Here is a 12,487-nt window from a genome sequence, read left to right as displayed (position 1 = left end):
TTTATTCATTCATCCAGTTATCTATTTATTTGATTAAGTCTCCAATAAAAAAGAGATGAAAAATTATATCTGATGTCAACTCATCTGTCTTAGTCACCTTTAACAATGACATTGAAAAGAGATTGCAGTGTCTCAGCTTTGGCTTGTAACAAGTGACCCTTAAAATATTAGCAAAGGGATGGGTGGGGTCCTGCAAGAATAGAAACACATGCATCATGTCTCAGATGCCAGTAGAAGAGGTTTTTATTTCTAAATAGCAATACACACTGACAATGAACTGTTATAACTTACAAGTGAGCAGAAAATTATAATGAGGTTTTTTAGCATAATATGAACATGATTTATACAATATGTTGTATGTTGTTATCAGTCTGTGTCCATTTATAAAAGAAATACACAAGTTTTCTGGATTTGCATTTCTTCATCTGTCAATAGAGACTTTGATTAGATTCATCTATTTATTCAATAGATATTCATTAAAAGCTGGCTATAAACAAAGCACTGAAGAAATAAAGTAAAAAAAAAAAATTAGACACTCCCTTTCCTCACAGGAAAAGGACATTTGCCTTCCTCCTTTACCTTCTCTCTTTGCTCCCGGCTGGACCAGAACAAAGTCTTAGTAAAGACTACTACCAGTCCCTTTATCTTCTCACCTCACCACTTTTCTAGACTGGATACCCAAATAAAGTCATCAGCTCTGTGCCTTTCCATGAGACAGAACCGCCAAGGATTCCATCTGCCCTTCCTCTTTATAGCCTTCAAATTCAGGCATTGCCATGTAACCTAGCGACTATCTAAGGATCTCCCCCCAATTTGTCATTGGTCTCCACAAGGATTTCCAGGTTCTTTCATCTAATCTACAGTTGCACTTTCTTTGGTGTTATTTCCCAAGTTTGAGAGCCATGAGAACAAGGGCTTTTTTTTTAGATCCCTAGGGCTTAGCCCAGTATCCAGCACATAGTGAGAATTTAACAAATGCTTTTCATTCATTCATTTATTCACTGATAAATCTATTCCCTCAAAGAAGCTTACATTTCTGTGCATAATCTCTGAGTTACCTTCCTCCTTTAAAGTTCTGTAATTCTATGAATTTCAAATGGATTCTGCTTCAAAGAATGTGATAAATCCAAGATACATCTTTTTTTTCTCTTGACTCATTGTTATTTTTGGATTTTGAAAGTATATGACATTCTGAAATAGCTGTTATTTGGTAAAAAAAAATTTTTTTTTTAAATGGTAGTCTCTTCTAGGTTTACCTCGATCTTCTGATTCCTATTTCTTCTCTTCCTCCATGTGAATTCATTAAGATTATATACATGCACATATATATGATACATATATGAATTAATTTTACTTCCCTATGTGTTCTAGTATAGGTATATATACTGTATTTAGACCTTTAAAAGATTAAGCTATGTCTCTCAGTTAGGTGGGAGTTCAATACACAGAGAACAATAAATGAATGTTTTTGCCTTTCTGACAGCACAAGGAAAGTATGCAAACTTATCTCCTAGAATTTAATCCTCTTCCCTTTAACTTTATCTCATATTTTCAATGTTTGTTATTAAAAGGGTTTTTTCCTAACCAAACATACCATTCATTTTAGTCTGTATAATATCAAATAAAGTCATATTTAAGAAGTTACTGATCAGAGAATTATAGACTCCTAGAGCTGAAAGAGATATCAGAGGTTATCTTATCCAGTTTTTTTCTATGTATTAATCCTTTCTACAACATACCTACAGCAATCATAAAGGGGAAACCATGAAACGTATTTGAATTTGGGTTGTTTGTTGTTTGGGGCTTTGGGTTTTTTTTTTTCTTTTGCTATTGATCACCGATTTATGAGAGATTATAGGATGCTATGATCACAGATTTAGAGGTAGAAAAGATCTGATCCAACCCTACCTTTCTTCATTTACAAATGAGAAAAATTGCATCCAGAGTGCGTTAGTAACTTACCCAAAGTCCCACAAGACCTTTTTTGTTTGCATCCCATCTCTCACCACTACATCAAATGTTAATGTTCTTTCTCTTTTATAATGACTTTATATAATAATTTTTATTTATTTATGCACATATCATATCTTCAAAACACCACCCTTCTCCTACTAAGATCTATATTCTTTGAAGACATTATTTTTGCATCTGATTACTCCAAACCTAATATAGGGCCTTATAAATAGTAGTTACTTTTAATAAACATTTGCTGAATTGAATTAACTTGAATCTTCAGGTATTTAAGCAGTTGTAGTATATTTGGAAGAGAGGAAAATTTGAGTGTCTTCTAAATGAAATACTCTAGGAATTTATTTCTTTCTGATTCAGTTTCTTCATTTTCCAACTCATACTGCTTCATGGCAACAAAATAATGGATAAAGGTATCTCCCAGAGCCTCCCGCAAACATTTATCTTCTCCAAGTGCTACTAAGGCATCTTCCAATTTTAAAGGGATTTCTGAAGGTTTTGTTTGAGCAAGATTTTCACTGTCACCTGAACTATCCAAGAAGTTATTCTCACTTTGGATTCCATCCAAACCAGCAGCAATGGTAGCAGCAAGTACAAGATAAGGGTTTGCTGTGGCTGAACCTAGTTTGTTTTCTATTTGAGTGCCTTTCTCACCATGACACTTGATATTATAAGAACAGCTATTATCATTATACCCCCATGTTGGGGCCACGCATTCCTTTGGTTCTTTGAAATCCACAGAATAGCGTTTTCTGCAGCTGACAGCAGGTGCCATTAGGCAGCTGAGAGCAGCAGAGTGTTTTAAGAGCCCTGTTAACCACTTTTTTCCAATGTCTGTGAGTTGCTGTACCCTGGAACCAGTGGAAAACAAGTTTTTCCTCCCACTGGTATCCCACAAACTATGAGCCAGAATTCCTGAATTGTAAAATCCTGTCTCAGTGAAAAAGCTGGCTAGATAATTATGCTTCTTTGCCACTTCTTTGCTACCTGTCCTGAAAGTGAAGGCATTATCTGCTGAAGTAATGCCAAATTCTGGCCAAAAAGCCACTTCCATCTGACCAGGTCCAATGGAAGAAGAAAAGCTCTCAATATTGACCCCCATGTGATACATTCCATCAACAAGTTCCTGAATGAAGAGCTGGTCATGACTGCTTAGTAGCATTCCCATGGGAAAGGATATTGTCTTTGAATCTATGACTTCAGCAACACCATAAATGCAGAATTCATAGGTAAAGGCAGAAAGCAGAGAAAAGCCTCTGTCCCGTAGATGGCTCAGCTGTCGTTTGGCAATATGCCTGGGAGAGGTCGAAAGAGGGTTGCCCATTATGGTAAAGGGATCACATATCACTCTTGCTGTTCTTTCAGCCCATGGCAGAGGTCTAAAGGTTGATAACTCAGGAATCAGGATGATGTCACTATTAAAACTGGTTACGCTTAGATGATCCACTTCACTGTCTTTAGGATTCAGGGTCAGTTCAAGATAACCTCTAGGTATGGAAATACCATGGATTGCTTTTTCCTAAATAAGAAGGAAATGTTATAGAGCAATTGGGATTAGAAATTTGGAAGCTGAGCAAGAAAGAGTTGTAAAAGAAGTAATTCAAAAGCTACAGAGTTATTACATTCTTTAAAGAGCTAATAGAATTTTTTTAATCTATTATGATGGTTTACATACACACACACGCCCTCCACAAGGTTAAAATGGATCTTTATAACTATATATGGTAACACTCAGGTCTTAATCCCCATCCTGGTTCATATGAATGTTGTGAAAGCAGTTCTAGAATCAAGAAAATTGGATTCTAGTCCTGCATTTATCACTTACTACCTGTGACTTTGAACGAGGTATTTCATCTCTCTGAACATCAGTTTATTCATCTCTAGAAGGATAAAGTTGGATTAGATGGCCTTCAGGTCCCTTCCAGCTCTGTATTTATGATCTTATACTTTTCATCTTTTCAAAATCATTGAGATTTTTTTTTTGCACTGACTTCACATTTGAAAAAAATCAGTAACATTTCTAGTTGGGAACTATTTCCCTTGTTTTTCTTAACAGTTCAAAGACAGATCTCAAAGAAAGAATGTTTCACAAGTTCCTTTTAATGGAATGAATGATTATATTTATCTTATCACCACATTATGACACTGACAAAATATTGGCATATGTATATGAATTACTCATAATATTTTACTAAATTTGTTTAGGGAAGATTACCTATTTTCAAGTCTAGCTGCACTGATTTTCATCTATGGATTGTCAAATATGAAATAGTTTTATTGCTTTATTAGCACCTCTATACTTAGCTCATCTTTGATTTAGCACTTTTTGACAAGTATAGGCTAATTGTAAAATAGGGATAGGATTTTGACCTGTAATTTCATAGGCACAATGATTCTTATATGCATCTCTTTAGTAATACTCATTGCCTAGATCAGGATATACTCTTAACTTATTTTCTTTTTAAAAGTCGCAGGAGTTTTCTATTAAAATAAAATATTCTCATGTGTATATATTCGCTTTATCAAAGTAGATCATATATAACCCTTTTCAGATATTAGTTTTATTATTGTTTTTCAGTCATTTAAGTCATATCTGAGTCTACATGACCCTATCTGGGGTCTTCTTGGCAAAGATACTGAAGTGTTTTACCATTGCCTCTTTCATTAACTTTGAAGATAAGGAACCTAAGTCAACAAGGTTACATAATTTGCGTAGGATCACACAGTAAGTGTCTAAGACCAGATTTGAATTCAAGAAGATAAGTGAGTCTTTTTGACTCCATACTTGGCACTGTACCACCAAATCTCAGTACTACTAAGTATTTTTGAGGTTCCTCCCCCCCAAAAAAAATCATTCTGACAATATACCTCTCCAAACACAGTGTGGCTGGTTCTCAGACAACAGCCTTTCTAAGTGAGTAGAATCATAAGACCTTTCTAAGTGAGTAGAATCTGCCAGAACATTTCAGCAACAAATAAATAAATAATTAAATGAATAAATAAATAAAATAGAGCCTGCATGGATTAGTTCCCAATAGATGATTATTAAATTTTCACCTCAGAAGACAGGAAATATAATAAATGAGGGGCTGGTTTATTATATTATTGACTATCTAAATTTTAGAAAGTGACATATATGTAAACATTATTTTCTGAGAAGTGGTTGTTAAACATTTACAAGCACACCCTTGAGAACACACAGCACTAAAATACTGGGGCAAGAATCATTGGATCATAGTAGGTTTTGAGCTGGAAAGTACCTTAAAAATCATCTAGTTCAAACCCTTTATTATACAAATGAGAAAAGTCAGAACCAAAGAGAGTAAGTGACTTATTTCAAAGATCACACAGGTATTAAGTGGCAGAACGGGATTTAAATTGTCCTCTGACAATAGATGCAGTGCCCTTCCTACCACATTAGGCTTTATTGAATACCTCTGATCAATAATTAACAATAAATATATTATAATCTATTTTCCATTAGAGCTATATCACACTTTTTATACAAATAACAATTATACATTATAGTGATATCCTACAAGATAAGAAAAAAAAAAAAGACTAATTTGGACTTCAGAAATATTTAACTCCTGTATTTGCTCAGATACTACTGTACAATATTGGGAAGAGAAAAAGAGAAAAAGGGGTTTGCTTAGCTGTCTGATTAACATTTTCATTCCTTTGGCAAAATCCAAAGGATATGGCCCAAATTATATTCCACCTTAATCTAAACACTGTTTCTGGAGTGTGAGGGGAGGAAAGAAATGTGCAAATCTTTGTTTTTTAGTATATAATGTCTCCAGATATTTTAAATGTCATCCAAAAACTAATATTTTTATTATAATTAGTAACTATAAAAGGATACTTTTATTTTTCAAAAAATTCATCTCATTGTTCTTGTTTCTTTTGACATTTGCTCTTGGTCTTATAATTTATTCATGTCAAATAAAATATAATCTTCATGAATGTGACAAGCTAGGAAATATAATTTAGTAAAGAGAAATTATTCAAGGGAAGAACTAAATTTCCCACCCTAATTTATGTTGTATTTCTGCTAGGCTAAAGAAGAGGCATTCTTAATTGAGAAGATGTGTTTAGATTCTGGGGAAACATTCAGTGAGCTTGGAGAAAGGCTGAGAAAAGAAACTGAATGAATGCTTGAATTCTAGCTTGAATTGCTTTAGAGATTCCAAGCAATAGATATAATTGTGATTTACCTGCTAATGGTCATAGAACTACATAAAATTATATCTTTAATATAAAACTTACTGGAAAAAAACGAGCTGGAATGCTCTTGGATCTAGACACTCCATGTAGGTCTGTTGCTTCAAATCGGACAAAATGTATATTGTCTCTGGTCATCTCTTGTTTTATGTGCTCCACTCTGGAGAACAAGGGAAGTGGGATATGAAATCTAGGGTTGTTGGTGTCATGATCCTTGGAACCACCTATTTAAGAAAAAGAGAATTCAAGTTATTGAGAGATGAAAGATTTTATCTATGAATAATTTTACTGTAAAGAATGAGAAACCTGAGAGCAACATAAATGTAGTGATTAAAACCATTATATTCTCAGACATTCAAAAGATAGCTATTAAGTGTGGATTCATTATTTCATCTCCATATAATCAGAAGCCTTCCTTCTTGCCCCCACAGCCCCATATATCTTCCCAACTGTGCTGCCTCAGAGCAGCCTAAGAGGTTTTTTTATCACTTTTGCCTAGTTGGGAGTTAACACTATTTGCATAAGTGTATACTATTACCATATGTAGGTGCTTACACAAATGCCCTTGTTTATGTAAATGAGAATAAATTTACATAAATATACAACCTTGACACCTTGCAAGCCTTTCTTATGATGAATATCTTTTAAAATATTTTAATTTTCTTTCAAGGCCTGAGAAGAACATACTAAAAGTTTGTAAGTGCTTAAGAATGGAGTTGGGTTTCTGTCTTTTTCTTTAGTACATCACACATGTTATATCAAAAGTATTTTAAAGAGGAAAATGATTTTAAGAAGGCGTTTTTATTTATTGGATAATACCTACCATCACCAAAAAAAAAAAAAAAAAACTCTCAAAAGAAGGAATGTCAAATCTATAGCATTAAGACTGAATTGATCCTTAAGATAAGACAAAAATATGACACCAGGCAAAAACTTCTTGACTAAATATGAATTACTTAAAGATCTGATTCACTTTCCTCAACTCTAGTCCAGCTTGTATACTAGGGATAGCCAGTGCAAACAAACCTCATAGTCTTGTTTCTCAGGTTCCTTGCCCAGGGTGTCCCTGTCCAGTTCTTTCATAACAATGATTCACTCTGAACACCTTTCTATCCCACAAGAAACAGAAAGCATTGATTCTACACAGACTAATGACAAAAAACTGGGAGAGTGAGGACTAAAGACATGGTCATCTAAAACTGATCCAGGGAAGAAGAGTTTCCATGATCAAGGTAAAAAGGTCCTAGAAATCTACTTTTATTTACTCCTTGCTCATGGAATTTACTCTGGGCAGGGAACAAACAACCTCCAGAACACTTAGAACACTCAGCTTTGGTAATCTGTAAAAAGAAAAAAAGTGTATGCAAGTGCAGTAGAAAAGGAAGGAATCAAAAAGTGAGGAGGAAAACTAAAAACAAGCTGCTAAGAGTATAAGAAAAAAAGAGAGAGAAAGATTAAATATAAGTAAATTATTCAAGCAAATAAACAGTAAGATCTTTTTAAAGTAAAAAAAATGAGTAAAAATTCAAAACAGATTTGCAGTTTCATCTTTTTTTTTTTACTCTACTGTTATGGAAATGCTTTTTTTATTTCATAAACTTATTTTTTATTTAAATTTTAAAAGAAAAGGAAACCTTCCAAAGACAACCCATTTCATTCTTTCCTATTCCTAATTGATAGCAAATTTTTCCTTACATTATATATTTTGTCTCTTGGGAGCTTACACCTATTTCTTCTACTTTGACTCCTTTAGGATCAAAAAGAAAATCCAATCCCTTTTTCTACAACAAAGTAGAATCTTATAGATCACTATTATATTCCTCTTAAGTGCTCTCTTTTCCAGGCCAAATAAATCTATTTCCTTCTATTAGTCCTCATGTGCGATCTGTTGATGATTATCTATTATCTATGATTATAGATGATTATCTATAGCTTACATAGATAACCTCTAGGGTTTATCTTGTCCAAACCCTGATTTTGCAGGTGGGAAAAACAAGACCCAAATATGTTAAATATATAGTTCATGATCATGTAGCAAATAATGATACAGCCAATATTTACTAGTCAGGAACTTTTTAAAACTCTAAATATATATTTCTTCTCAACACTTCAGTACCTTTATTTTGCTATATCTGTGATCCCATTAATATTGGTAGTCTCTCCAGATAATGCAAACTATAACCTGTCCATGCCTTTTCAACCTCTGTGACTTCTGCCCATGCTTTTTAATAAATCCACCGTAGCTGTGATTGGGTGGAGGGAGGTGAACCCTGAAACTAGATTCGGGATCTCAGACTCTCCCATGGGAAAAAGCATACCTTCTTCCCAGACATCGCCCTCCCCAAGTTAAGTGGTCTCATTCAATTGGAGATCTCTGTCTGATCGTCCTGTATTGATTAGCCCAGCCAGCTCCCAGACCTAGACCAAAATTTTGTTCATAAAACAGGGGTCTGTCAAACACACCTTGGCCAAATTCCTCATTAGGAATTTGCTGGCTAAGAGAGCTCCTTCTTAGTGAACAATAAACTTTCCTTTTCTGCCGATCAGACTTTTTGAGGTTCCCGAATTCTTTTCCATTGGACCTATGCACCGACCTGAGGGGATTCCCCACCCCAGTTCTCACAACTCTCTGCACTGCCACTAACCACATCAGCTGGTCTATACAACATTCCCAAATATCTTCCTCTAGATCTCTTGACATTAGCAGTACAAATGTAACATTAGAATTGTCCTCACTCTTACTACATAACCTGTCTATGTTCTTTTTCAGGTCATACATTTCTAAAAAACATTACTTAGTATCCTATGCTAAAGTATAACTTCACCATGAAATGAAGGAAATTCTGGAGACACAAAGACAAAAAAGTATGATTATTTCACCAAGCCATCAGGACTTCAAGTACAGAACTGACAATTAGCTATTTATTATAAGATATACACATATGGTATGCTATTTACTAAACACCTACTATGTGTCAGGAACGATACTAAGCACTTTAGAAACATTAGTCTCCTTTGATCCTCATGGTAAACTTGAGGAACAAGTATTATTTTTTAGTTGAGGAAACTGAAGCAGGCAGAAGTAACTTGCCCAGGATCATTTGTTGTTATTGAATTGTTTTAGTCAGATCCTCCTCTCCCATTTGGGGTTTTCTTGGCAAAGATACTAAAATAGTTTTACATTTCTTTTCCTAGCTCCTTTTATAGATAAGGAAATGAAGAAAACAAGACAAAGTGAATGTCTGAAGCCAGATTTTAACTCAGATCCTCCCGAATCCAAGACTTATATCCTAGTTCCTGTACCACCTAAGTGCCAAGAATCATGTATCTAGTAAATATCTCAGAGATTACTTGAACTCTGGTTATTCTGATTCCCAGCCCAGCATTCTAGCCACTGTATCACACAACTGATGATATATATTTACATTGCTTTGTATATGCAATTCATCATTTGTAATACACTGTAATAGACAAGCTATTTTGCCCATTATTCATTCAATATAATAAACACTGAGCAAATATCACATTTAAGGAATCATGCAAGGTTCTAGTGATATACAGACAAAAACAAAATAATATTTGCTCTTAAGAAGTTATATTCTCTTGGAAAGATAAAAACATGTACAAATAAGAAAATAATTTCAAGAGGAAAAAATCCCAATAACAGGGTTGGAGAGGGTAAAAAAGTCAATAAAAGCCTTATTTAGAAGTAATGTATCTGAGCTGTGCTTTGAAGGAAACTAGAGATTAAAAAAAGCAGAATTTATGAAGAGCAAGTTGGCAAGTATGGCTAAATTAAAGAGAACAGAGAGGATAATAATGTGCAACTACAATTATCTCTTCCATGTTGAAACTTTCTTCATCCTGGATTCAATATACCATGGTTTGGCATTAGAAATTAAATAAGAATTTTGGGGGAATTTCACAGAAGCTGCAGATGCAACAAGAAGGCCAGAAGAAAAAACAGAAAAGATTTAAAGACTCAGAAATGTATAAAATATATATATATATATATATGCATATATATATATACATACATATAGTATTACAAATCAACATATTTTATCTTTTAATACTATAATAATTCAAAAAATTTTATATGGATTTTCCAGTTCATAAAAGCACCAGATCTCTAACTCCAGTGAAATACAAAGGATAACTATATTGGAAAAGTCAAAAGGGGACAAATTTTGAAGGGTAGTAAATGCCAAACATAGGAGTCTATTTGATTCTAAAGACAATAGAGAGTTAATGGAGTTTACTGAGTGGAGGGGTAACATTGTCAGAACTATGCTTCAGAAAAATAATTTTGTTAGCTATGTATAGGATGAATTAGCAAAGAAGACTTGAAGAAGATAGAATAAGTAAAGGTTCATTGTAATTATGTAGGAAAAAGGTGATAAGGGCCTGAACTAAAGTGGGAACTGTGGGAGCTTAAAGAAGATAAATTACCTGGAAGATATTGAGGACATGGAATTAGAATTATGTAGTATGAGAAGTGGATAAATCAGGGTGATTGAGGAAATGGTACTTCTTTCAGCATAAATAGGGAAGTTCAGGAGTATTAGAATAGGAGGGAGGTTAGGAAATGAATTTTGTTTGCACTATGTTAAATTGGAGATGTCTATAGAACAATTTATTTGAAATGTCTAAAACTGGTTCATGATCTAGATTAGAGCTTAGGAAAACATCAATGATTGGATATGTAGATTTGGGAGTCACCTTTATAAGAGATGATAATTAACCTCATAGGAGTGATATCACCAAGGAACAGAGTATAGAGGAAAAGAAAAAAAGAAGAGAGCCCAGGAAATGTCTTCAGGTACACTCAGAGTTGTTGGGTTGAATATGAATGGTGAACTGGTTAAGAGAAGGATCAGGCAGGCAGGCAGAATGAAATTAGGAAAAAGCAATGTCATAAAAACATAGAGAACTGAGAGTATCTAAGAAAGATCAACAATTTCAAATGCTACAGAGAAGTCAAAAAGGTTAAGTATTAAGAAGAGGCCAATAGATTTGGCAACTAAGAGAGCACTGATAACTTTGGGCAAAGTAGTTTCAATTGAGTGATAAGATTGGAAGTCACAATAATGAGTATTAAAAGAATGACAGAAGAGAAAAAGAGGAGAGACACTAAGTATAAATAACCTAAAGAGTTAAGCTGGGAAAAGAGGAAGTACAGCTAACAGAGAGGATAAGATCTGGATTTTTAAGTATCAGGGAGATTTGACCTTATTTGTAAGAAGCTAGGAAGGAACAAGTAGATAGGGAGAGAGACTAAAATGAGATGGGATGAGGGAAGAAAAGAGAGAGAGAAAAAGAGGGAGAGAAAGGATGGCAGGAGGGGCAATCTACTGAAAAAAGATGGGAGGAGATAGCATCAATTTTTTCTCATATCTATAAAACAATTTTAATTATTAAATTTCATTTTTAGATAATCAAGTTCCAAAATATATTAAATAGTATTAAGCTATATTTTAAAGAGATTTTCTGGTCATTACTTAATATCCCTTGATATAGTGCAATTTCACCATGATATAAAGGAAATTCTGGATTCACAAAGAAGAAAAATATGATGATTTAAATCAAACTATCATGGCAAGCACAGAACTGACAATTAGCTATATGGTATATAAGGTATGCCATAAAATTAGACTATTAGGCTATGTCTATCCAATATTCTACATATCTATATTCTATACCAATGGGTAATTTGGGGTATACATGCATTCAGAAGCAGAAACAGAACAATTTTATTACTTAGAGTCTAGAATCAATATATTATAAGGGGTACACATCATAAGTCTGTCTACTGACTGAAAATGTTTGTTGATTAACTGGTAAATTAATCATGAGTGGAGATGGAAAAAGGGACATCAGTTAATAATGAAGACTATGTACAGCATACAGAAATTACAATGAGAGTCAGCATGATGTAGAAGGTAGAATAATAGACCTAATGTCATGAAAATCTGGGTACAAATCCTGACTCAGATTCTTACTAGCTGTGGGACTCAAGGCAAATATCTTAATTCATCTGTCTCTATTTCTTTATCTATAAAATGAAAGGGTTGGATGTGGAACCTAAGGTCTTCCAGTTCAAAATCTATGATCCTCTGTGGGATACAATATAATCTACATGGGATAGAGTAAGCACTCACATGAATGAAATTATAGATCTTTGAAATTAAATTTCTTTTAAAGTATTTTATAAAACATGTAAGATGGCTATCTTACACATGTAAGATCACAGCTATGTTTGCATTTTGAGTTACCATTGATAGAGTACTCTTGT

At 33.8% G+C, this 12,487-nt stretch overlaps 1 protein-coding gene across 2 annotated transcripts in view; it reads right to left on the bottom strand.

Annotated features, from left to right (window-relative positions):
* Positions 1–220: 220 nt before the first annotated feature.
* LGSN (lengsin, lens protein with glutamine synthetase domain) overlaps positions 221–12,487 on the bottom strand; it is a 34,330-nt gene continuing 22,063 nt past the window's right edge. For both annotated transcript variants that reach the window (XM_074310597.1, XM_074310598.1), the window contains exons 3-4: positions 6,238–6,416; positions 221–3,487 (exon numbers count right to left, since the gene is read on the bottom strand). In XM_074310597.1, the coding sequence (XP_074166698.1) occupies positions 2,288–3,487; positions 6,238–6,416 (1,379 nt within the window). In that variant the 3' untranslated portion in view covers positions 221–2,287. The remainder of the gene's footprint in view (positions 3,488–6,237; positions 6,417–12,487) is intronic.

The sequence above is a fragment of the Sminthopsis crassicaudata genome, chromosome 4, assembly GCF_048593235.1.
Source record: "Sminthopsis crassicaudata isolate SCR6 chromosome 4, ASM4859323v1, whole genome shotgun sequence".
Lineage (NCBI taxonomy): Eukaryota > Metazoa > Chordata > Mammalia > Dasyuromorphia > Dasyuridae > Sminthopsis > Sminthopsis crassicaudata.
This window is presented reverse-complemented; position numbering and strand designations above follow the sequence as displayed.